This window comes from Pristiophorus japonicus, chromosome 3 (genome assembly GCF_044704955.1).
Source record: "Pristiophorus japonicus isolate sPriJap1 chromosome 3, sPriJap1.hap1, whole genome shotgun sequence".
NCBI lineage: Eukaryota > Metazoa > Chordata > Chondrichthyes > Pristiophoridae > Pristiophorus > Pristiophorus japonicus.
This window is the reverse complement of record NC_091979.1, coordinates 126,880,113-126,901,934: the sequence shown is the minus strand read 5'-3', so window position 1 is coordinate 126,901,934 and position 21,822 is coordinate 126,880,113. Positions and strand designations below refer to the sequence as shown.

Sequence of the window (21,822 nt, the reverse complement as noted above, 5' to 3'; positions counted from 1 at the left end):
TTCAAACTCAATAGAACACACCTTGACTGGAGTTACCAGATTGAGCAGCATAATATATATATATTTTAATTGTGGAAATGCAATTTGTCTACTATTGAAAAAAGAACACATCTCGTGTTCTGCTTTATTCATGAAATACAGTATCCTTACAATTGAAGTCTACAACTGTAGCATATCAAGGGTATGAAATGGTATAGTGACAAGATTCACTTGTTTGCTACAGATATACTATAGGTCAATTTTGAATCAATATTAATTACAATCCCTTACTTGAGAAAAAGTGGAAGATATCCCCTTCTCGCTGCCATTGTAGATGTAAATAGCCCCCTGTTGATCCTCTTCTTGGGGAGCTCCAATTGCTACATCTGTAATGGAATTAAACGGAATTAATCCAGTACCCTCTTGACTCAAAGGAATGTGGATCAATCACCTAGTTCACACACAATTGCTTTTTTTTCCCCTTTATGATCTTTAAACAAATGTTTTGTGCTGAAAACTGAATTAGTTTATTTTCCAGGCACTAACCACAACATAATACATTTAAAAATGCAATGCAGTGTTATTTCTTTTGTCAGAAATAAAAACTTGGTAAAAACATCCGTTACAACTAGTTTTAACAAATCACATGTGAAACAAAACATATGTGGTGGTCTTTTGCATCACATTTTAGAAATGTAGTTTTATTAGCGGTTACAAGAGGTAGTCAACTCGTTTGTTGCACAGAGGTGTATCAGCCACAGTTTCTGCACTGCTCAGTTAATTCCTCCTCTCCACAGGGAAAGTGACAAAGGTGTTGCCCTTTGAAAACAAAGCATATCACTTTATACACTGCAGGCCGCCTGATGTTTCCTATAGTGGCGTAAAAAATCCAGTCACATAAAACCGTCATGAAAACCACCATCATCAGGCAGTCCCTCGAACTCGAGGAAGACTTGCTTCCACTCTAAAAGTGAGTTCTCAGGTGACTGTATAGTCCAGTGGAATTAAACTACAGAACCACTGGGAAGCTGTTTAACCTACGTCGCCTCCAGGTCAGGTCCAAGATTACCCCAACCTCTGTCATTGAGCTGCAGTATGCGGACGATGCCTGCATCTGTGCACATTCAGAGGCTGAACTCCAGGATATAGTCAATGTATTCACTGAGGCATATGAAAGCATGGGCCTTACGCTTAACATCTGTAAGACAAAGCTCCTCCACCAGCCTGTCACCGCTGCACAGCACTGCCTTCAATCATCAAGATCCACGGCGCGGCCCTGGACAACGTGGACCATTTCCCTTATCTCGGGAGCCTCTTATCAACAAAGGCAGACATTGATGCGGAGATTCAGCATCGCCTCTGTCATGTATTCTACTGTCATTGTAATCCATGTATAAACTGACCTAAGTTGAATACCATGAGAACACTGACCACTAGGTGGTGAACTTGTGGAAGACACTCCTAACCTGGACTTTCAGGTATAAAAGGGGAAGCTCCACCCATCTTCTCCACTTCAGTGCTGGCAAATAAAGGTTACTGGTCACAGAGCGACCTTCTCTCTAGTATGGGCCTCGTGTGCATTTGTACTGTATAGTAAGAACATATTATTGGCGACGAGAAACTGGGATTTAAACCATGCGAGCATGGCCACTAGCAGCACAGACGATAGGTACTGTGTTGGTGATGATTGCGACGATTTTATTGACAGACTACAGCAAAGTTTTGTCACTAAGGAATGGCTGGGACAGGATTAGGCCGACAAACGCAGTGCTCATCTCCTGACTGTTTGTGGATCCAGGACGTACTCCCTGATGGAGGACTTTCTAGCGCCAGAGAAGCTGGCGGATAAAACTTTTGAAAAGCTCAGTAAGTTGATCGGGGAACACTTTAAACTGGCAAGCAGCATGCACATGGCGAGGCACCAGTTTTACACGCACCGACGGCGAGAAGGGCAAAGCGTTCCAGACTTGGTGGCAGACCTCCAGCGACTGGCGAGCTTATGTAAGTTCCCAGATGCATGCAGAGCGGAGATGCTATGAGACTTATTTATTGAGGGCATCGGGCACGCTGGGGTTTTCAGGAAACTGATTGAGACCAAAGACTTGACCCTGGAAATGACGGCTTTAATGGCCCAGACATTTATCTCAGGGGAGGAAGAGACCAGAATGATGTTTGACAAAAATCTTGGTTTAAATGCAGCAAGTAGACAGGGAGTCAACATTGTTAACACGGCACACAGTTCTCCAGGCAGACAGGGACAATCGGACATGCCGAGCATGTAGTCGAACCCAAAGGGGGAATTCAACAGAGACAATGGCTAGCTGAATGGCGATTCATGCCATCGCAAGGGACAATGTGGCCAGTAATGGGGCCATCAACACCTGTCAATGGTGCGTTTAAGGACAGTTACAGAGACAGTCAGAAACGATTGACTGGTAATGGAGCTTTTGTTTCCAACAAAGGCTCATGTTGGAGGTGTGGAGGCAAACACACAGCCAGAGCTTGCAGGTATCAGCAATATACCTGCAGAAATTGCAACGTCAGCGGTCACTTGGCGCATATTTGCAGGAAGCCTGCAGCCAGGTTGATGTACGAGGAGGACGGGCCCAATGTAAGCCCTACAAGGCCAAATGGACACTGGGGGAAATCGCTGGAAGCTGAAGTTCAGCGAGTTCATATGGAGCACATATACAGTTCATATACCAGGACGCCACCGATAATGATGAAAGTGCTCCTCAATGGCATCCCAGTATCAATGGAGCTAGACACGGGGGGCCAGCCAGTCCCTGATGAGTATTAAACAGTTCAACAAGTTGTGGGCGTCCAAGGCCAGGAGGCCAAAATTATTGCAGATTAACGCACAGTTACGGACATATACAAAGGAGATCATTCCGGTGCTAGGCAGCGCCACGGTAGTCGTGATCCACAAAGATTTGGAGAACAGGTTGCCAATCTGGATTGTCCCGGGGGACGGTCCCGCACTGCTGGGGAGGAGTTGGCTTGCTGTCATGAACTGGAAATGAGGCGATGTCAATGCAATTTCTTCTGTGGAGTGAATATCATGCACACAGGTCCTGGATAAATTTGACTCACTATTTCAACCCGACATCGCCATTTTCATGGGGACCAAGGTAGTGATTTACATAAACCCGGACGCCAGGCCAGTACACCACAAGGCCAGAGCGGTGCCGTACGTGATGCGGGAAAAGATAGAAGGCGAATTGGACCGCCTGCTGAGGGAAGGCATCATCTCGCCAGTCGAATTCAGTGACTGGGCGAGCCCGATTGTGCCGGTGCACAAGGTAGATGGGTCGGTCAGGATATGTGGTGATTACAAGGCCACCATCAATTGGGTGTCACTCCAAGACCAGTACCCGCTACCTAGTGCGGAGGACCTCTTTGCGACGCTATCCAGTGGCAAACTTTTTTCAAAGTTGGACCTGACCTCAGCTTACATGACCCAGGAGCTGGCGAGTGAGTCGAAGAAGCTGACCAACATCACGACACACAAGGGGTTGTTTGAGTACAACAGATGTCCGTTTTGGATTCGTTTGGCCACCGCGATCTTTCAATGAAACATGGAAAGTCTCCTCAAGTCGATTCCAAGGACGGTGGTTTTTCAAGACGACATCCTCATCACAGGTTGCGATACTGAAGAACACCTCCACAACCTGGAGGAAGTGCTACGCAGACTGGACCGGGTCGGTCTGCGACTGAAAAAGGCGAAGTGCATCTTCCTAGCTCCAGACGTAGAATTCCTGGGGATGAGGGTAGCAGCAGACGGGATCAGACCTACTGCGTCCAAAATGGAAGCGATCCAGAGAGCACCCAGACTCTGTAACACGATGGAGCTGCATTCGTTCCTGGGGCTCCAGAACTATTTTGGTAACTTTCTTCCCAAATTGAGCACACTGTTAGAGCCGCTACACGTGCTCCTACGCAAAGGTCGCGAATGGATCTGGGGGGACAGCCAGGAAAGGGCTTTTGACAGAGCACGTAATTTGTTATGCTCCAACAATCTGTTAACACTATACGACCCATGTAAGAAACTTGTTTTAATGTCCTATGGGGTCGGGTGTGTGTTGCAGCATGTTAATTCCAAGGGTCAGTTACAGCTGGTAGCTTATGCCTTCAGAAGTCTGTCCTAGGCAGAAAGGGGCTATGGGATGGTCGAAAAGGAAGCGCTTGCATGTGTATATGCTGTAAAAAACATGCACCAGTACCTGTTTGGCAGGAAATTTGAGCTGGAGATCACAAACCCCTAACGTCCCTTTTGGCCGCCAACAAGACCATAAATGCGAATGCATCGGCCCGCATACTCACGTTAGCCACCTATGACGATACAATTCGGCACAGACCGGGCACTGAAAACTGCGCCGATGCACTTAGCAGGCTCCCACTAGCCACCACCGAGGAGGCAACCGAGCATGCTGCTGAGATCGTCATGGCCGTTGAAGCTTTCAAAAGCGAAGGCTCACCCGTGACAGCCTGTCAGATCAAAGTCTGGACAAATAGAGACCCGCTACTCTCTTTAGTCAAGAAATGTGTCCTGAATGGGGTCTGGGCAGCCACGTACGGGGCATGCCCTGAGGAATTTAAACCATTTCACAGGCACAAGGATGAACTCTTGATTCAGGCCGATTGCCTACTATGGGGTAACAAATGGGCAGAGAGGCGTTCATCCGAGAACTTCACAATGAGCACCCGGGCATTGTCATGATGAAGGCAATTGCCAGGTCACACGTTTGGTGGCCAGGGATAGATTCAGACCTGGAACTTTGTGTTCGCAGGTGCAACACGTGTGCCCAGCTGGGCAATGCGCCCAGGGAAGCCCCCCTTAGCCCCTGGTCCTGGCCTGCCAAGCCATGGTCACGCATCCATGTGGACTAAGCAGGTCCTTTCATGAGAAAAATGTTTTTGGTTGTTGTAGACGCCTACTCTAAATGGAACGAGTGTGACATTCTCAATTCAAGCACATCCTCTGCCACGGTAGAAAGTCTACGGGCAATGTTCGGCGCCCATGGTCTACCGGACGTCTTGGTCAGCGACAATGGCCCGTGCTTTACAAGCATTGAATGCCAGGACTTCATGGCAGGAAATGGTATCAACCATGTCAGAACGGCACCGTTCAAGTCGGCCTCAAACGGCCAGGCGGAACGAGCAATGCAAATAATCAAACAGGGGATGCTCAGAATCCAAGGGGGTTCCCTACAAAGCCGCGTATCACGCCTCCTGTTGGCCAATAGATCCCGACCACACTCACTCACAGGGGTTCCACCCGCAGAGCTGCTAATGAAAAGGACAGTCAAAACCAGGTTATCCCTTATACACCCCACCATGAAAGAAATTGTTGAGAGCAGGCGCCGGTCACAATGTGACTACCATGACGGGAATGCGAGGGCGCGATGTATTGATGTCAATGACCCTGTCTTTGTCCTCAACTACGCTGCAGGGCCCAAATGGCTCGCAGGCACTGTGATTGCCAAAGAGGGGAATAGGATTCTGGTATTTAAACTTACCAATGGACAAATCTGCCACAAACACGTGGATCAAACAAAAAGCTTCAGCAACCCACAGAAGAAGCAGAGGAAGAACACGATGTAGAGTTCACTCCACCACAGGTGACCGAACACCGGAACCAAGTGGAGGAGAGCCCAGTCACTGTGGGCAGTCTGGAGAGGCCTGAGGCACCGCAAACAGCAGACACTCAGGCCAGCACCCAACAACCGGAGCCCCAACTCAGACGCTCTACAAGGGAGCGTAAACCACCAGAGAGACTTAACCTGTGATCCCAATAAGACTTTGGGGGGGAGATGATGTCATGTATTCTACTGTCATTGTAATCCATGTATAAACTGATCTAAGTTGTACACTGTGAGAACACTGACCACTAGGTGGTGAACTTGTGGGAGACATTCTTAACCTGGACTTTCAGGTATAAAAGGGGAAGCTCCACCCATCTTCTCCACTTCAGCGCTGGCAAATAAAGGTTACTGGTCACAGAGTGACCTTCTCTTTAGTATGGGCCTCGTGTGCATTTGTACTGTATAGTAAGGACGTATTAGCCTCCAGTGCGCCAGCGCAGCCTTTGGCCGCTTGCGGAAAAGACCCTCAAATCTACCACCAAACTCATGGTCTACAGGGCAGTAGTAATACCTGCCCTCCTGTCTGGGTCTGAGGCATGGACGATGTACAGAAGGCACCTCAAGTTGCTGGAGATATATCACCAACGATGTCTCCGCAAGATCCTGCAAATCTCCTGGGAGGACAGGCGCACCAACATCAGTGTCCTCGACCAGGCTAACACCCCCAGTATTGAAGCACTGACTACACTCGATCAGCTTCGCTGGGCAGGCCACATAGTATGCATGCCAGATACGAGACTCCCTAAGCAAATGCTTTATGCGGAGCTCCTTCATGGTAAACGAGCCAAAGGAGGACAGCAGAAACATTACAAGGACACCCTCAAAGCCTCCCTGGTAAAGTGCGACATCACCACTGACACCTGGGAGACCCTGGCCGCAGACCGCCCGAGGTGGAGAAAGTCCATCCGGGAGGGCGTTGAGCTCTTTGAGTCTCGACACAAGAAGCATGAAGAGGCCAGGCGCAGGCAGCGGAAGGAGCGCGCGGCAAACCAGCCCCACCGACCCCTTCCCCTGACTAATATCTGTCCCACCTGTAACAGGGTCTGTGGCTCTCGTATCAGACTGTTCAGCCATGAAAGAACTCACTTTGGGAGTGGAAGCAAGTCTTCCTCGATTCCGAGGGACTGCCTATGATGATGATGATGATGATGTATAGTCCAATACGGGAATTACAGTCTCTGTCACAGATGGGATAGAGAGTTGTTGGAGGAAAGGATGGGTGGGGAGTCTAGTTTGCCGCACACTCCTTCCTCTGTCTGTGCTTGTTTTCTACATGCTCTCGGCGATGAGACTCGAAGTGCTCAGCATCCTCCCAGATGCGCTTCCTCCACTTAAGGTGGTCTTTGGCCAGGGATTCCCAGGTGCCAGTGGGAATGTTGCACTTTATCAAGGAGGCTTTGAGGGTGCCGTTGAAACGTTTTCTCTGCCCACCTGGGCTCGCTTGCCGTGTAGAGCGCTTGCTTTGAGATTCTCGTGTCAGGTATGTGGATGATGTGGCCCACCCAACAGAGCTGGTCGAGTGCGGTCAGTGCTTCGATGCTGGGGATTTGGCCTGACGGAGAACATTGACTTTGGTGCGTCTATCCTCGCAGTGGATTTGCAGGATCTTGCGGAGGCAGCGCTGGTGGTACTTCTTCAGTGTTTTGACATGTTTACTGTCATGCACACACCTTCACCAAATGCTGAGATTCAATAAAAGTTAAATCAATTAGAACTGTAATGTGTCCTGACACTTCATTTGGGATTGGGCAGATTAATTCAGAAAACCTGTTGTATTCATAGCTCCTGATGCAAAGCTTAAGGCAATGCCAAGATGATTAATTTGGTCAGGCTATATCATCATCATCGGCAGTCCCTTGAAATCGAGGAAGACTTGCTTCCACTATAAAAGTGAGTTCTCAGGTGACTGTACAGTCCTATACGGGAATTACAGTCTCTGTCACAGGTGGACAGACAGCCGTTGAAGGAAAGGGTGGGTGGAGAGTATGGTTTGCCGCACGCTCCTTTCTCTGTCTGCATTCTGCATGTTTTCTGCATGTTCTCGGTGACAAGACTTGAGGTGCTCAGCACCCTCCCGAATGCTCTTCCTCCACTTAGAGCGGTCTTTGGCCAGGGATTTCCAGGTGTCGGTGGGGATGCTGCACTTTATCAAGGAGGCTTTGAGGGTGTTCTTGAAACGTTTCCTCTGTCCACCTGGGGCTCGCTTGCCATGTAGGAGTTCTGAGTAGAGAGCTTGCTTTGGGAGTCTTGTGTCTGGCATGCACACAATGTGATCCACCCAACGGAGCTGGTAGAGTGTGGTCAGTGCTTCGATGCTGGGCGGATGAGTGTTCTTTGGATGCTTTAGCCCATTTGTTTATCATTGCGACTAATTCATTGCTTTAGTCAAAATAGCCCATTAAAAGGTAAACCTCCATGTCCAGGAACTAATAAGGTGATGGGCAGTATTCCACATTAATGGTTGTGGAGGATTGAGACCCATCATGTACCCGATATGCTCAGTGACCCCTGACTGAAACCAGTGGCTGAAATCTAGTGGTACTCAGATGTGTTGTACAAATTCAGTGAAGGCCCACAATTTAGTTATAGTAAGGGGCCTTACTATATTACTTCATTTTCTGTGAACTTTGAAATTTTTTAAACTTTGGAATTTCTTTTTTAAGATTTCTTCAGTCTATACTGCCCACCATAGCTACACAGGGACAGGGCACCGCAAAAATTTCCTTCCCCTTCCCACCCCCTCAACTGGAGGAAAGTGACCCAACAGAACCATAAATTGTCCAAGCATGCACCTTAAGTATACAAATTAACTGACCCTGGAAAATGGACAGTGTCAGAGTGGTAGGCAAGGACTGGGCATCAGCCAGCTGTAACTTTTCTGATGTTGGCCATAGGCCATATGTCCTTTAAGAAGAAAGTCGAAAATGGTGCTCTATTTTCCATTATATGGAATCCAACTCAGTTGTCAGTATACATTCCTTATGGAGGTGACAAAAGCGAGAGGAAATGTGCGACTACAGATCATGTGAAGCTTTTATTAGTAGTGCCAGGGCCATATTTGATGTTGCTGGACTAGCTGTCTCAGATGGGTCGATAGGAAGAAAGATATTTGTTGCAGCACCTTACTACACCAAGGTGGGCCCGCAGAGCTGAACAAAGGTCTTAGAACACTTAAAAAAATGTCACAATTTGAAATTTGCCAGATTTCTTAAGGTAAATCACTCTGATCAATTTTGTTAGGAAAAGTGGCATTTAAGCTCTAATCCACTTGCCGCCCCCCCCAACCTTGGCCCACTGGAACCAGTGTTGTATAGGCACACCTTGAACACATATATAATGGGTAATTTATAATTTTATATTTCCCTTATTTACATATCATTATAATACACCTACCAACATGTGGGCTAGATTACAAGGACACACCCACCTTTTAGGTGGGATAGGGTGGAAAAGGGCCAATGACCAGACATTACCAGGTCCTGCCCTCACCCACCCAGACTACAGTATTTTTGCACCACCAGCCACAAGAGTTTTGAGACCACAGTGTTTTACAATAACTACCACAACATTCATTTATATAGCGCATTTAGCATAGCAAAATGTCCCAATGCACTTCTTGATACGATATGATATGCAAAATACGTTTCTGATTCAGAAAGAAAGAATTTTAAAATTACAGGCTCTAAATGTCCCAAACCTGCATGTCCATCATCATCAATGTCTCCAAGATCAACAATTACGTCCCCAAACCTGGCCGCATAGGAATTTCCTCCAACTAACTCCATCGCAAGCTCCTTCATTACTCCCTTTTCAAAAAAAATACTATTAAGAATATGAAATGTGATACTTATTCAAAATAAATTAGCTGAAAAGAAATTTCTCAGTCTTACCGATCCTGTATTCAAATAAACATACACTCTTCCTTCTTCTCTGATCGTACTGTACATGGGGGCTCCCACTAACAGATCGGAGAGGCCATCTGAATTGAGATCCACTGCACAAACTGATGAGCCAAAGTAAGAACCAAGCTAGAAGCAGAAACAAAAATAGCAAATGAAACACTGCAACTTTGTCAGAATCACAGAATTAAATAATATATCGAGTGCCGTACCATTTTACCCTTTGCCTTGAAAATTATTTTCAAAGTCTTTCCATGTTGTTCAAAAATGTAAACCTACAAAATAATTTCAGCAATTAGACAAAAATATGCCTCATTTCTTTTTTCAAATCTATACATTTTCTACATAGTATGAAGGAATACAACTTACTTCATGCATATAATATGAAAAATAATTCTGACACTCCATAACTTCACCACCACTATCCATCAGCAGCACCAAAAAAAGATACATGAAAAGAACTCCTCCCAAATCTGAGTCCATCTTTTGCGTAACTCCATTTAAATCTCTCCAATTAGATTTCCACCCACTCCGCCACAGCATTGAAACAACCCGAACCAAAATCAAAAATGATATCCTGTATGACTGTGGTGCATTGTCCCTCTTCGCCCCCTCCACAGCCTTTGGCACTGTTGACCACACGATTCTCCTCCAACACCTCTCCCCCATTTTCCAGCACAGTGGGATTCCCCTCGCTTACTTCTATTCTTGCCTATCTAATCAAAGCCAGATCATCTCAAACAATAGTTTCTCTTTTGACCCTGCACCATTGCCTCCAGAGTACCCCAAGGATCTGTACTTGACTCCCTCCTCTCCTCATCTACACGCTGCACCTTGGTGGTATCATCCGAAAGCTGGGAACCGGCTTCCACATGTATGCTAATGACACCCAGTACTACACCTCCATTACCTCTTTCGACCACTCCACTGTCTCATTGCTGTCTGACTGCTTGTCCGGCATCCAATCTTTGATAAGCTACAATTTCCTCCAGTTAAACATTGGAAAGACTGAAGCCATCACCTTTGTCTCCCACCACATATTCCGTATCCATATCAATTCCATCCCCCTCCAGCCACAATCTCAGTTTGAACCAGACTGTTTGCAACCTCAGCATCCTATTGAGGCCAGAGCCAAGCTTCTGACCTTTTATCCTTTCCATCACAAAGATCACCTACTTCCACCTCCATAACATCACCCATCCCTGTTTCAATTCATCTGGTGCTGAAATCCTCATCCATGCCTTTGTCACCTCCAGGCTCTAATATTCCAAAACTCTCGTGCCGGCCTCCCTCTGCCATTCTCTGAACATCAGCTCATTCAAAACTCTGGTGTCCGTATTTAATACCACACCAAATCCACCTTGCTGTCCTTGCTGACTACAGTGGCTCCCAGTCCCCCAACACCTACAATTAAAATCCTCATCTTTGTGTTTAAATCCACCCACCACAAGATTAAACTGGCACTCCCCTTCTTTCCCCACCAAAAGCACTGCTCCCAGTGTCAGCCTCCTTCCTTCTCCTTCATTGCCGTCCATACCATCTTGCATTGCCATCCATTTGGCCCTCTTACTCAATCCTACTCCTACCTGACATTAGCTAATGCTCTATACTGGATCCTTCTCAGTGATACTGCTAGTGCTAATGGCAGGGATTGCAACCTCAATATACTGTAGGTGGAAACTCTCATTCAAGAGTTTCACTTATAATATGCAGAAGCCGCAATCTCTGCTATTAGCACTAGGCACTCCATGGAGAAGGGAACCTGGTCTGCTGCATTAGCAGCCAGACTTGGAGAAATGGGACCGGGACAGAGGTGGCTGGTCTATGCTGATTTTTGTCACAAAACACCACTTGCTGGATGCACCTCCAAAACATGAGTGTGAGAGGCCAGGGGGTTGGGGGGAGGGGGGGTGGAGAGGCGGGTCACAGACAAATATAAAAGACCGCAAGAAGAGAAAATGTGTAACAGCTGCACTCATATTCAAATTAAATTTTGGAAAGCAAGCAGGGAGATAGTTATGCAAGAAGCGCCAATTTCTTTTAAACTTCTGTTTGTAAACAACAACATCCAGTATTGATAAAGATTGATTATGAAATTCTTGACATGCTGCTATCCCCTCCTTATATATTTCCCTCCATTTAAAAAGCAATCTCCATTTATTCCTCCTGCCTGAAAGGTTTATTATAAATTTGAATAACAACTGTCAAATATTGGCATGAAGAGCATATCTACTCATTTTAGGACATCCATGCTGAATGGTGTTGAAAAATCATTAAAACAAAGGTAGAAGAGGGGAAACTGACCGAGTTTGGTTGGGAGGGGGTTGGGGGGGAGGTAAGTTTTCTTGCACCAAGCAGATATGGCTCTGGTGAACTGAATAAAGTGATTATTGACAACAGCTACTAGGATTTCTCCCTTTTGGATTGTTCAGCTTTCCCAACTGAATATAGGAGGGGCAACAATGGACTAACGAGGAAGCATAACTAACATACTTAAAACTGTATCAAATATGAAATTCCAGATCATTCTAATACCAGTCATTTGTGTGATTTTATAATTGCTGAGTAGGGTGGAGAAGAACTCTTTTTAAAAAAACTAAAATTCTTACTTGACCAGTCAGTTCCTGTTGGGGTGCCCCTCCCACAATTTCTGTGCTGTTTGGGTAAGTAAAGTGTCCTGCACTAACAGCATAACCTGGGAAATAATAAAAATGTTGATGTTACGTGTACGAGTGTCCATCACATCTCAGGTATCAAACTAAAACACAGTCCCATGAACAACAAATGAATGAATGAATGATCAGATAATCTATTTGTCTTTTGGTGTTGCTGACAGTGGAATGCTAACCAGGACTTTGGGGGAATTTCCACGTTCTCCAAATAGTGCCATGGGATCATTTACATCCACTTAAGCAGGCCTTGGTTTAATGTCTCATCTGAAAAACAGCACCTCTTACAATGCGGCACTCTCTCAGCACTGTACTGAAATGTGTGCTGAGGTCCATAGTGAACTAAAGTAACATGAGCACAGCAAATCCATCAAAAAATGTAAATTGGTTCATGAGTAATATTTGGGAATGAAGCGATAGGAACAGCAGGGTTCTCCGTACAAGATTTCCCAGCATTTAGCTGGAGCCATATTTTATTATTTTAAGCTCCCACTTACATTAAATAAATAAAACAGATCTCAGCTGAAAGCAAGGAAACCAATACCTCCACATGCATACTACATTCCCCATAGTTTTCAGAGCCCAGCACCCCATTCATTACAATCAATCTCCATCTCACTATTTCCACCCCTGGAACCTCTCCTCCCAGTACCTCCACATCCCAAGACTACCCTCCCACCACTGCTACACTTCAATACTTTTCACTTACCCCAGTACACCATTCTATGTATTCCTAGACCCAGAACCTTTCCCCTCCCCCACCCACTCTGCTAAGACTTAAGGAACCCTTTCCCCAAAATACCTCTTCATTCCTCACCCACTCCCAGAGTGCAAGGCCACTGCACCCTCCCAACATTACCAGGTTGAACATAATTTCTCAGTGATAACGGTAGTTTTTCACCAAAATTACCGTTATCACTTCGCTATCGCCATCAGGCCTGAAATTCAAGCTTTAATTTGCGCAGTGGTAAAAATTGGCATTGCACGAGGATTTGTGGCGCAAACCGTGATCCTCGGCAACTTTAGTCCAAGGCCGATATCGCTGCGAGTTGGGCCTTGGGAGGGCGGAAAAACACCTAAAAATAAATTGGAAAAAAAAATTTACAAAACATTTACACGACACTTATCTATTGAATCGCTGAAAAAGAATTAAAAAATAAAAACTTTAATTTACCTTTTTTGCAGGTCTTTATACTTACCGCTGCTCCAAGGGCTGCAACGCAGCTTTTTACATGTTGTTATTTTTCACGCAAAATATGGGGACGCACAGTGCCAAATTTTTGTCGAAAACGCTATTTCCGGTCTTGCATAGCTGCGCTCCTCTCACCAGCGATATTTGAAAACCATCGCCGCAAAATGTCACCGAACTTTTCAATGACCGGGATTTCACCAAATAACCCGGTCGCAAAATCGCTGAATTTCAATGTCTCTATTTATAAAGCCAAGGATTCCATATGCTTTGAAGGTGGCAGGGCAAGTTTATAAGTTTATTAACAATGATTTGTGTATTTGGTTAAGGTAGGGAGCCACTTACTTCAAGCACTTGGGAAAATGGTTGGTAGGATGCTTAAAGCAGAGAGGCTGGGGGTCATTGCATTAAAAGTTCATAAGAACATAAGAACTTGGAGCAGGAATAGGCCATTAGGCACCTCGAGCCTGCTCGGCCATTTAATAAGATCACGGCTGATCTGATCTTGGGCTCAGCTGCACTTCCCTGCCCGCTCCCTATAACGCTCAACTCCCTTATTGTTCAAAAATCTGTCTATCTCCACCTTAAATATGTTCAATGACCCAGCCTCCACAGCTCTCTGGGATAGAGAATTCCACAGGTTTACAACTCTTTGAGAGAAGAAATTCTTTCTCATCTCAGTTCGAATTGGGCGCCCCTTGTCGAGCCCCCTCAGTATCTTATATGTTTCAATAAGATCACCTCTCATTCTTCTAAACTCCAATGAGTATAGGCCCAATCTACTCAATCTATCTTCATAAGTCAAACCCTGATCTCTGGAATCAATCCAGTGAACCTTCTTTGAACTGCCTCCAATGCAAATATATCCTTCCTTAAATAAGGAGACCAAAACTCTATGCAGTACTTTAGGTGCGGCCTCACCAATACCCTGTACAGTTGTAGCAGGACTTTCCTGCTTTTATACTCCATCCCCCTTGCTATAAAGGCCAACATTCCATTGCCTTCTTGATTACTTGCTGTACCTGCATACTAACTTTTTGTGTTTCATGCACAAGGACCCCCAGGTTCCTCTGAAATGCAGCATTTTGTAGTTTTTCTCCCCATTTAAATAATCATTTGATTTATTATTTTTCCTGCCAACATAGATAACCTCACACTTTCCCACATTATACTCCATCTGCCAAATGTTTTCCCACTCATTTAGTCTGTCTATATCCCTTTGCAGATTGTTTGTGTCCTCCTCACAACTTGCTTTCCCACCCATGTTTGTATCATCAGCAAACTTGGCTACATTACACTCGGTCCCTTCATCTAAGTCATTAATATAGATTGTAAATAGTTGAGGCCCCAGCATTGATCCCTGTAGCACCCCATTAGTTACCATTTGCCAACTGGAAAATGACCCATTTATCCCCACTCTCTGTTTTCTGTAGCCAATTTCCTATCCATGCTAATATGGGCTCAAGTTTCGAGCCGCGCCTAGAACGGCGCAGTCCCGACCTGGACGCCCGTTTTTCGCGCCACAAAGTGCGCCTAAAAAAAACTTCCAGATTCTCCAGCTCCCTGCAGGTCGTTTGCAGCTTGGTGCAGCGCAGCAGGAGCTGTAGGGGGCGGAGTCAGGTCCCTGCGCTGAAAACAGTGCCGGGACCTCTGCAAATGCGCACTACAGTGGGCGCGCATGTTCAGTAGCTCCAGGCGCCCAAAACTGTGTGGGAGGGGCCGAAGCATGCAGCCCCTAGCCCTGGCCGAATGGCCTCACTGGGGCTGCGTGAATAAGGCTCCTCCCACGGCCAGCTCCTGCTTCCTCCCGAGCCAACTCGACTCCCGCTTCCCGCCCCCCGCCTCCGGACCGGACCCGACACCGACCCCCCGGACCGGACCCGACACCGACCAGACTCCCGCTTCCCCCCCCCCCAGCCCCTGGACCGGACCTGACCCCCGACCCCGACCTGACTCCCGCTTCCCCCTGCCCCCCCCCCCCCGCCCCTGGACCGGACCCGACCCCCGACCCGACTCCCGCTTCCCCCCCCCGCCTCCGGACTGGACCCGACCTGACCTCCCTCCCCCCGACCTGACCTCCCTCTCCCTCCCTCCCCCCGACCTCCCTCCCACCACCCCCCCGACCCGCGCTCCCCCGGACCCGACCCAACGCCACCTACCTGTAAATCTGGTACTGGGGACGGGCCCTCCCCGAAGTCTTGGGCCCTGCCTGAAGTCTCGGGCCCGGCCGGGCCCAGCCCATTCAGCCTCCCTCCCCCTTCTCCTTCCCCCGCCCCATCTCCTTCCCCCCCCCATCTCCTTTCCCCCCGTCCCCCTCCTCCTCCTCCCCCCCTTCTCTTCCTCCCCCCCTCCCCTTCTCCCCCATCCCTCCCCCTTCCCTCCCTCTGCTCCCTCCCTCTCTCGCTCTACCCCCCTCCTTGCTGTCAGAAACACAGACACTGACAGACAGAGAATGAGAGACACACACAGACAGAGAGATAGAGACACTGACAGAGACACACTGTGGGGGGGCATCCCAGCACGCTGTTGGAGGGCTCCCGGTGCTGCAGTCGGTAAGTAGAAAATGTTTTATTTATTGATTTAAAAAAAAAATTATTTCTTATTAATTTTTTTTGATTGATTTATTGGTTGATTTATTGATGTTTTTATCATTTATTATTGATGATGGCTCTTTATTTGTAAAACTGAAGTGTTTAATGTTTGTAAACTTCCCTTTAAACCCCCCCTCCCCCATTCCCTACGCCTGATTTGTAACCTACGCCTGATTTTCTAAAGTGTAGACAAGGTTTTTTCGAGCGTACAAAAATCTTCACTTACTCCATTCTAAGTTAGTTTGGAGTAAGTTTTCACTGACGAAACTTTGAAAACAGGCGTAAGTGGCCGGGCACGCCCCCTTTTGAAAATAAAATTCTGTTCCAAAGTGAAACTGTTCTAACTGACTAGAACTGGAGCAAACTAAATGGCGAGAATTCCAATTTCTAAGATACTCCGTTCTACACCAGTTGCTCCTAAAAATCAGGAGCAAATCATGTCGAAACTTGGGGCCAAAATTACTGCCAACCCCTTGAGCTCTTATCTTGTGCAGTAACCTTTTATGTGAAACCTTATCGAATGCCTTTTGAAAATCCAAATACACCGCATCCACTGGTTCCCCCTTATCCACCCTGCTCGTTACATCCTCAAAAAACTCCAGCAAATTTGTCAAACATGATTTTCCTTTCATAAAACCATGCTGACTCTATTATGCTTTTCCAAATGTCCCACTTCCTTAATAATGGATTCCAGCATTTTACCAACGACAGATTTTAAGCTAACTGGTCTATAGTTTCCTGCTTTTTGTCTGCCTCTTTTTTTTTTAAATAGGAGCATTACATTTGCGGTTTTCCAATCCGCTGGAACTTCTTCAGAATCCAGGGAATTTGCATAGATTAGTAACCAATGCATCCACTATCTCTGTCGCCACTTCTTTAAAGACCCTAGGATGTAAGCCATCAGGTTCAAGGGACTTGTTCACCTATAGTCCCATTATTTTACAGAGTACTTTTTCTTTAGTGAAAGTGATTGTTTTAAGTTCCTCCCTCCCTATAGCCCCTTGATTATCTATTATTGGGATGTTTTTAGTGTCTTCTACTGTGAAGACCGATACAAAATATTTGTTCAAAGTCTCTGCCATTTCCTTGTTCCCCATTATTAATTCCCCAGTCTCATCCTCTAAGGGACCAATGTTTACTCTAGCTACTCTCTTCCCTTTTATATACCTGTAGAAGCTTTTACTATCTGTTTTTTATATTTCTTGCTAGTTTACTCTCATACTCTTTATAATTATTTTAGTCGTCTTTTGCTGATTTAAAAAAAATTCCCAATCCTCTGGCCTCCCACTAATCTTGGCAACATTGTATGCCATTTCAAAAACAATTGATACCATCCTTTACTTTCTTAGTTAACCATGGATGGGTCTCCCTTCTCTTAAAGTCTTTCCTTCTCACTGGAATATATTTTTGTTGAGAGTTATGAAATATCTCTTTATATGTCTGCCACTGATTATCAACTGTGTTACACTTTAATCTATTTTCCCAGTCCACATTAGCCAACTCTGCCTTCATACCTTTGTAATTGCCTTTATTTAAGATCAGGACACTGGTTTGAGATCCAACTTTCTCACCCTCCAACTGAATTTGAAATTCAACCATGCTATGGTCACTCTTTCCTCGAGGATCCTTTATTATGAGATCATTTATTAATCCTGTCTCATTACACAGTACCAGATCCAAGATAGCCTGCTCCCTGATTGGTTCCACAACACACCGTTCAAGAAAACCATCTCGGATACATTCTATGAATTCTTCCTCAAGGCTACCTTGGCCAATTTGATTTGTCCAATCAATATGAAGATTAAAATCGCCCATGATTATTGCTGTATCTTTCTTACAAGCCTCCATTATTTCTTTATTTGTACTTTGTCCAACAGTGTAGCTACTGTTAGGGGACCTATAGACTATGCTCACCATGATTCATAGTCATCCCTTACCAGATAGTTTTGGCAGATAGCAATTAAAGCTGGGCTGTATTAAAAAAAGCCCCAGTGGTGTCATGGCATCAGAATCCTTACTTCAAGATTCACATGGTGTTCTTGTTGATGGCTTCCATAGAAGCATGGGCTTCAATGAACATGTAATCAGCAGCTGTATCATAAGCCAGGCCTGCAGTGAGCTGCCCTGATCTCCAATAAGCCAACCTTGCATATTCTGCCCAGTGTCACAGTATAACGCCGTCCTGGTGCTGTTTATCCTGGCAGTACACCCCAATGTGGCGTGCCCAAGCGGCGCTTCTGCCTGAACAGCCTCTGAAAACGAGGCTGTGATTTCACAAAGCATTGTGGGATCTTAAAAGGACAATGCATTGTCATTTTCTTAAAAGGGCAATGCCTTCTGAAATGATAAAAATAAAAATGATGTAAAAATATGCAGTTTTTAAGCCCTTATAGCTCAACAGTCTTCTGAAAAAAATGAACATTAAAAAGAATTCTCAAATGGGAATCTTCAGCTCTTGAATCTGAATTCCCTTCTGCAAGTAAAAAAAACATAAAAGTGCTTCAACACAAACACAAATGGGAAGGGGCACCCAGGGTCTTGCACGCAGTATTCCAGCTTTGTGCAGGTGGTTAACACTGCAAGGGAAGTCCTCTACCAACAGAGGCCAGGAGGCCCTCCAGAAAGAATGATGTGGGACCAGATCACCGAGGTCATCACTGCCAGCAGTGTCGCGACAAGCTCGCTCCAGTGCCCAAAGATGCTTCATGACCACAGACCAGTGGTCAAAGTTAATGAATGCGTCTTCATAAGCCGTCTCCTACCAACTGCACCACTAGTCTCACACACTGCTCAATGCATAACTTCCCCCCCACCCCACCCGCCCCAATCACTCACCTACCAACAATCTGTACCTATCACAAGGCATACCTCACATTCCCAGTTTCATCTCACCCCCTTGGAGGAGACAGTGCAGGCTATTCTTGGCAGGGACATGGCTGAGCCCTTGCTCAGTGACAGGGCTGAAAGGATTCAAGGTGCTGGTATCCTCATACGTCATTGCAAATTCTAGCCCATCGAATTTTACACCCAATGGGGCCTTGCAAGCAGCCAACGGAAAATTATGGGGTGCTATCCACTATTTTTTGCCATTGATTTTTATAGATGGAAATATATAGGTGTTCCTATTTATCTAATGAGCAAAGACCAACTGGCAGCAAGCTTTGTACTTTGTGTCAATCAACATGCAACTAAAACCTGTGCCAAATTTTACAAATCACACTCAAAACATACTTTGCTTTAAAAAAAAGAGCTAAACTGCTCTGCATAGTTGAAAGCAAATTGATTATCAGGAGTCGCATACCTAGGTAGCTTCCATATTTAACTATATTGTCCGTATCTTTATAAAAGAGCAAAGAATTTGTCTTTTCATTTTTCACTGCAACAGTTCCAGTCCAATGATGAGATCCAGGAGCTCCCATTACAATTAAATCCTTTAACACAAAAAAGTGTCATTAATGTAATGTACATATTCATTAAGAAATCAAAAAATATCATCTAAGAAGCAACTATCGCTCACCTCAGTCAGAAAACTGGCAATCCCAGCCTGACATAATCCATTATCGTAAGTATCTTTCCATTGATTTTCTAATGAGAGAAAAAGAATTTCACTGTCATCCAGAAATTACATATTTTACATGTACTCGTCCCTTTTACAGTTACATGTTAGAAGATTAAAAAAATGAACTCCCAAAATCCAGTCCATCAAGTGGACAATATTTCACAGCGTGATTACCCAATCCCAGTGGGAAGTAGATATTTCATCTCCAGAAATCATGGGCCTGCAATTGCCTAGCTGTACTCCTTAAGAGTGCCAGATCACAGTATTATTCTCAATGGGCCCAAATTTGGCCCTCCAGTTTTTTCGGCGCACTTGCCTGAGGTGCGACGACTTTCTGCTCCGAAAACGGGGCCGAAAATTGCCCAGCCCTTCTGGTGCACTGCACTCCCAACATAACTATAACTGCAGACGTCAGAAAGGCCAGAAATTGGGACAGGTCCTGGATGTGCTGGTTCAAGGTCTGACACTGGGGATTCAGAAGAGCCTTGTTATTATGGGTACCCCAGCAACCCATGTCTGTAATCTTCCAGGGTGGAGGAGAGCCATCTTGGGGCAGGCAAATGCATCCCTAGTGTTGTAGGAACCTACCATTAGCATGCAAGATAGGAAACTTCCCTCTGACGTGGAAAGGTCCGCTGGGATCAGCTGCAGAGGTTCCCGGCAAGCATAATCCTGGCTTAACTGCTGGGATTGCAGGCCCATGTAATTTCAAGGCTGATGTATCGATGTTTTCCTCTTGACTTGATAATCTATAGCAATTCACAATTGTCTTCCTTTTGTGTCAACCCAAGGCAACTCAGGTCCCTTAAGATAAATATTCTCCATACTGTTCGGCTATTTCTTGCTAGCAATGCTATCCTTCCCCCAATTTATTTTTGCTATCCCTTCCAAACATTATAAACCTAGCAATACTAAATTGATACCCTTCCATTGGTCTTCATTAGCGAAACAGGGGGAGAAATTTGGTAACGCCCCATTTGATGGCAGTAACAGTCGGGAGGCACGAGACTTAGCGGCAGGTGCTGGAGTCTCGCCCTTCTCCAGAAATTCAGGTTACTGCTGCCAGAAGGAAGTGGAGTGCTAAATCAAGTGCTCGACCTCCTTCCTGGGGCGCCAACAGGGTGAACGGCAAGAGCACGGCACACTGGGCTGTGCAACGCTGCCACGTCCGAGGGGCCCTTCTCTCACTAAAAGGGAAGGGTCCAGGCTTCCGATTCTGCAGCAGCAAATGGGACCTACCTGGACCACCATGGAGTGGGGGTGCCGCGCGATCAGCCCAGCACTCAAGCAAAGTGCTGAGCTGAGTGATTGTGGCCAGGATCCCGCGAAGAAAATGGAGCAGCAGTGGGAAACCCAAGGTAAGTTTTTTTTGGTATTTTCCCTCAACACCTTGCCTTTATTTTTCGCCTCGGTAGCAGCCGGCCACCCAAGCTGTGCTGCCTGCAGCTGCCGGTGTTTTCGCCTTGTGCTGCTGCAGGGGGTGAAATTTAATTTTGGAGCCGGGGTGCTAATGGATCTTTGCGCACAGCGATGACGTCACGATCTCCGGGCGCAGGAAATTGGGGTGCAACACTGTAGCGCCGCTACTAAACTCCTGCCCAATATGGTGGGAGTCATTGCCAGTGCCGCGCCTGGGCGGGCAGTAAGGCATTTGCACTCCGTTAAGTGCCGAATTTCTAGCACACAGTGTTTACCTGTTGCCACTGAAGTAATTGCAACAAAAAAAATCACCAATAATGTTCCTATAATGGTTGTTTACCAAATGGTAGGAGACAACACTGACCTATCATGAAAAGGATTGATTTCTAAAAGTATGACTTATGATAAATAATCTGTTGAAAATATTTCTTGATCATTTTCTTACCTTTAAAACATGGTATCAGCGGTAAATCTTGAGAAGGCTGTAGGTTAGTTGGAATTTTAAAACACAACCCAAGTGGTCGTTTTTCAACTTTTATGTAGTGAATATTTTTCCACCGATGTGCACAGGCCTTTAAAAAATGTGAAACATTTTGATGTAAAACACATTATAATTAATCTGGTATTCTAATGAATTTGCTAAATTTGCATTTGAAGAATGTGTACATACCAATATGTAACCATCTTTCTTTGGTTGCCTTGACAAACTAACACCAAGCCACTGGTTATCTCTCTCTTCTATACAATCTTGCCCACATTTCTTCCCCTTAGGAATACCTACAAAAAAATGTGAATTATTAATTTCTCTATTGGTGTATAATATTGCATCAATATAAACAGATCACAAAGGCTACATTACAAGTGAAGTGAAA

General features: G+C 45.7%; 1 protein-coding gene across 1 annotated transcript in view; it reads right to left on the bottom strand.

The window, feature by feature from the left end:
* itga4 (integrin alpha 4) overlaps window positions 1-21,822 on the bottom strand; it is a 185,843-nt gene that overhangs the window by 125,047 nt on the left and 38,974 nt on the right. The window contains exons 3-11 of the mRNA XM_070875800.1: window positions 21,621-21,727; window positions 21,396-21,522; window positions 19,490-19,557; window positions 19,274-19,403; window positions 12,133-12,218; window positions 9,736-9,798; window positions 9,515-9,652; window positions 9,322-9,430; window positions 271-365 (exon numbers count right to left, since the gene is read on the bottom strand). Coding sequence (XP_070731901.1) covers window positions 271-365; window positions 9,322-9,430; window positions 9,515-9,652; window positions 9,736-9,798; window positions 12,133-12,218; window positions 19,274-19,403; window positions 19,490-19,557; window positions 21,396-21,522; window positions 21,621-21,727 — 923 coding nt within the window. The remainder of the gene's footprint in view (window positions 1-270; window positions 366-9,321; window positions 9,431-9,514; window positions 9,653-9,735; window positions 9,799-12,132; window positions 12,219-19,273; window positions 19,404-19,489; window positions 19,558-21,395; window positions 21,523-21,620; window positions 21,728-21,822) is intronic.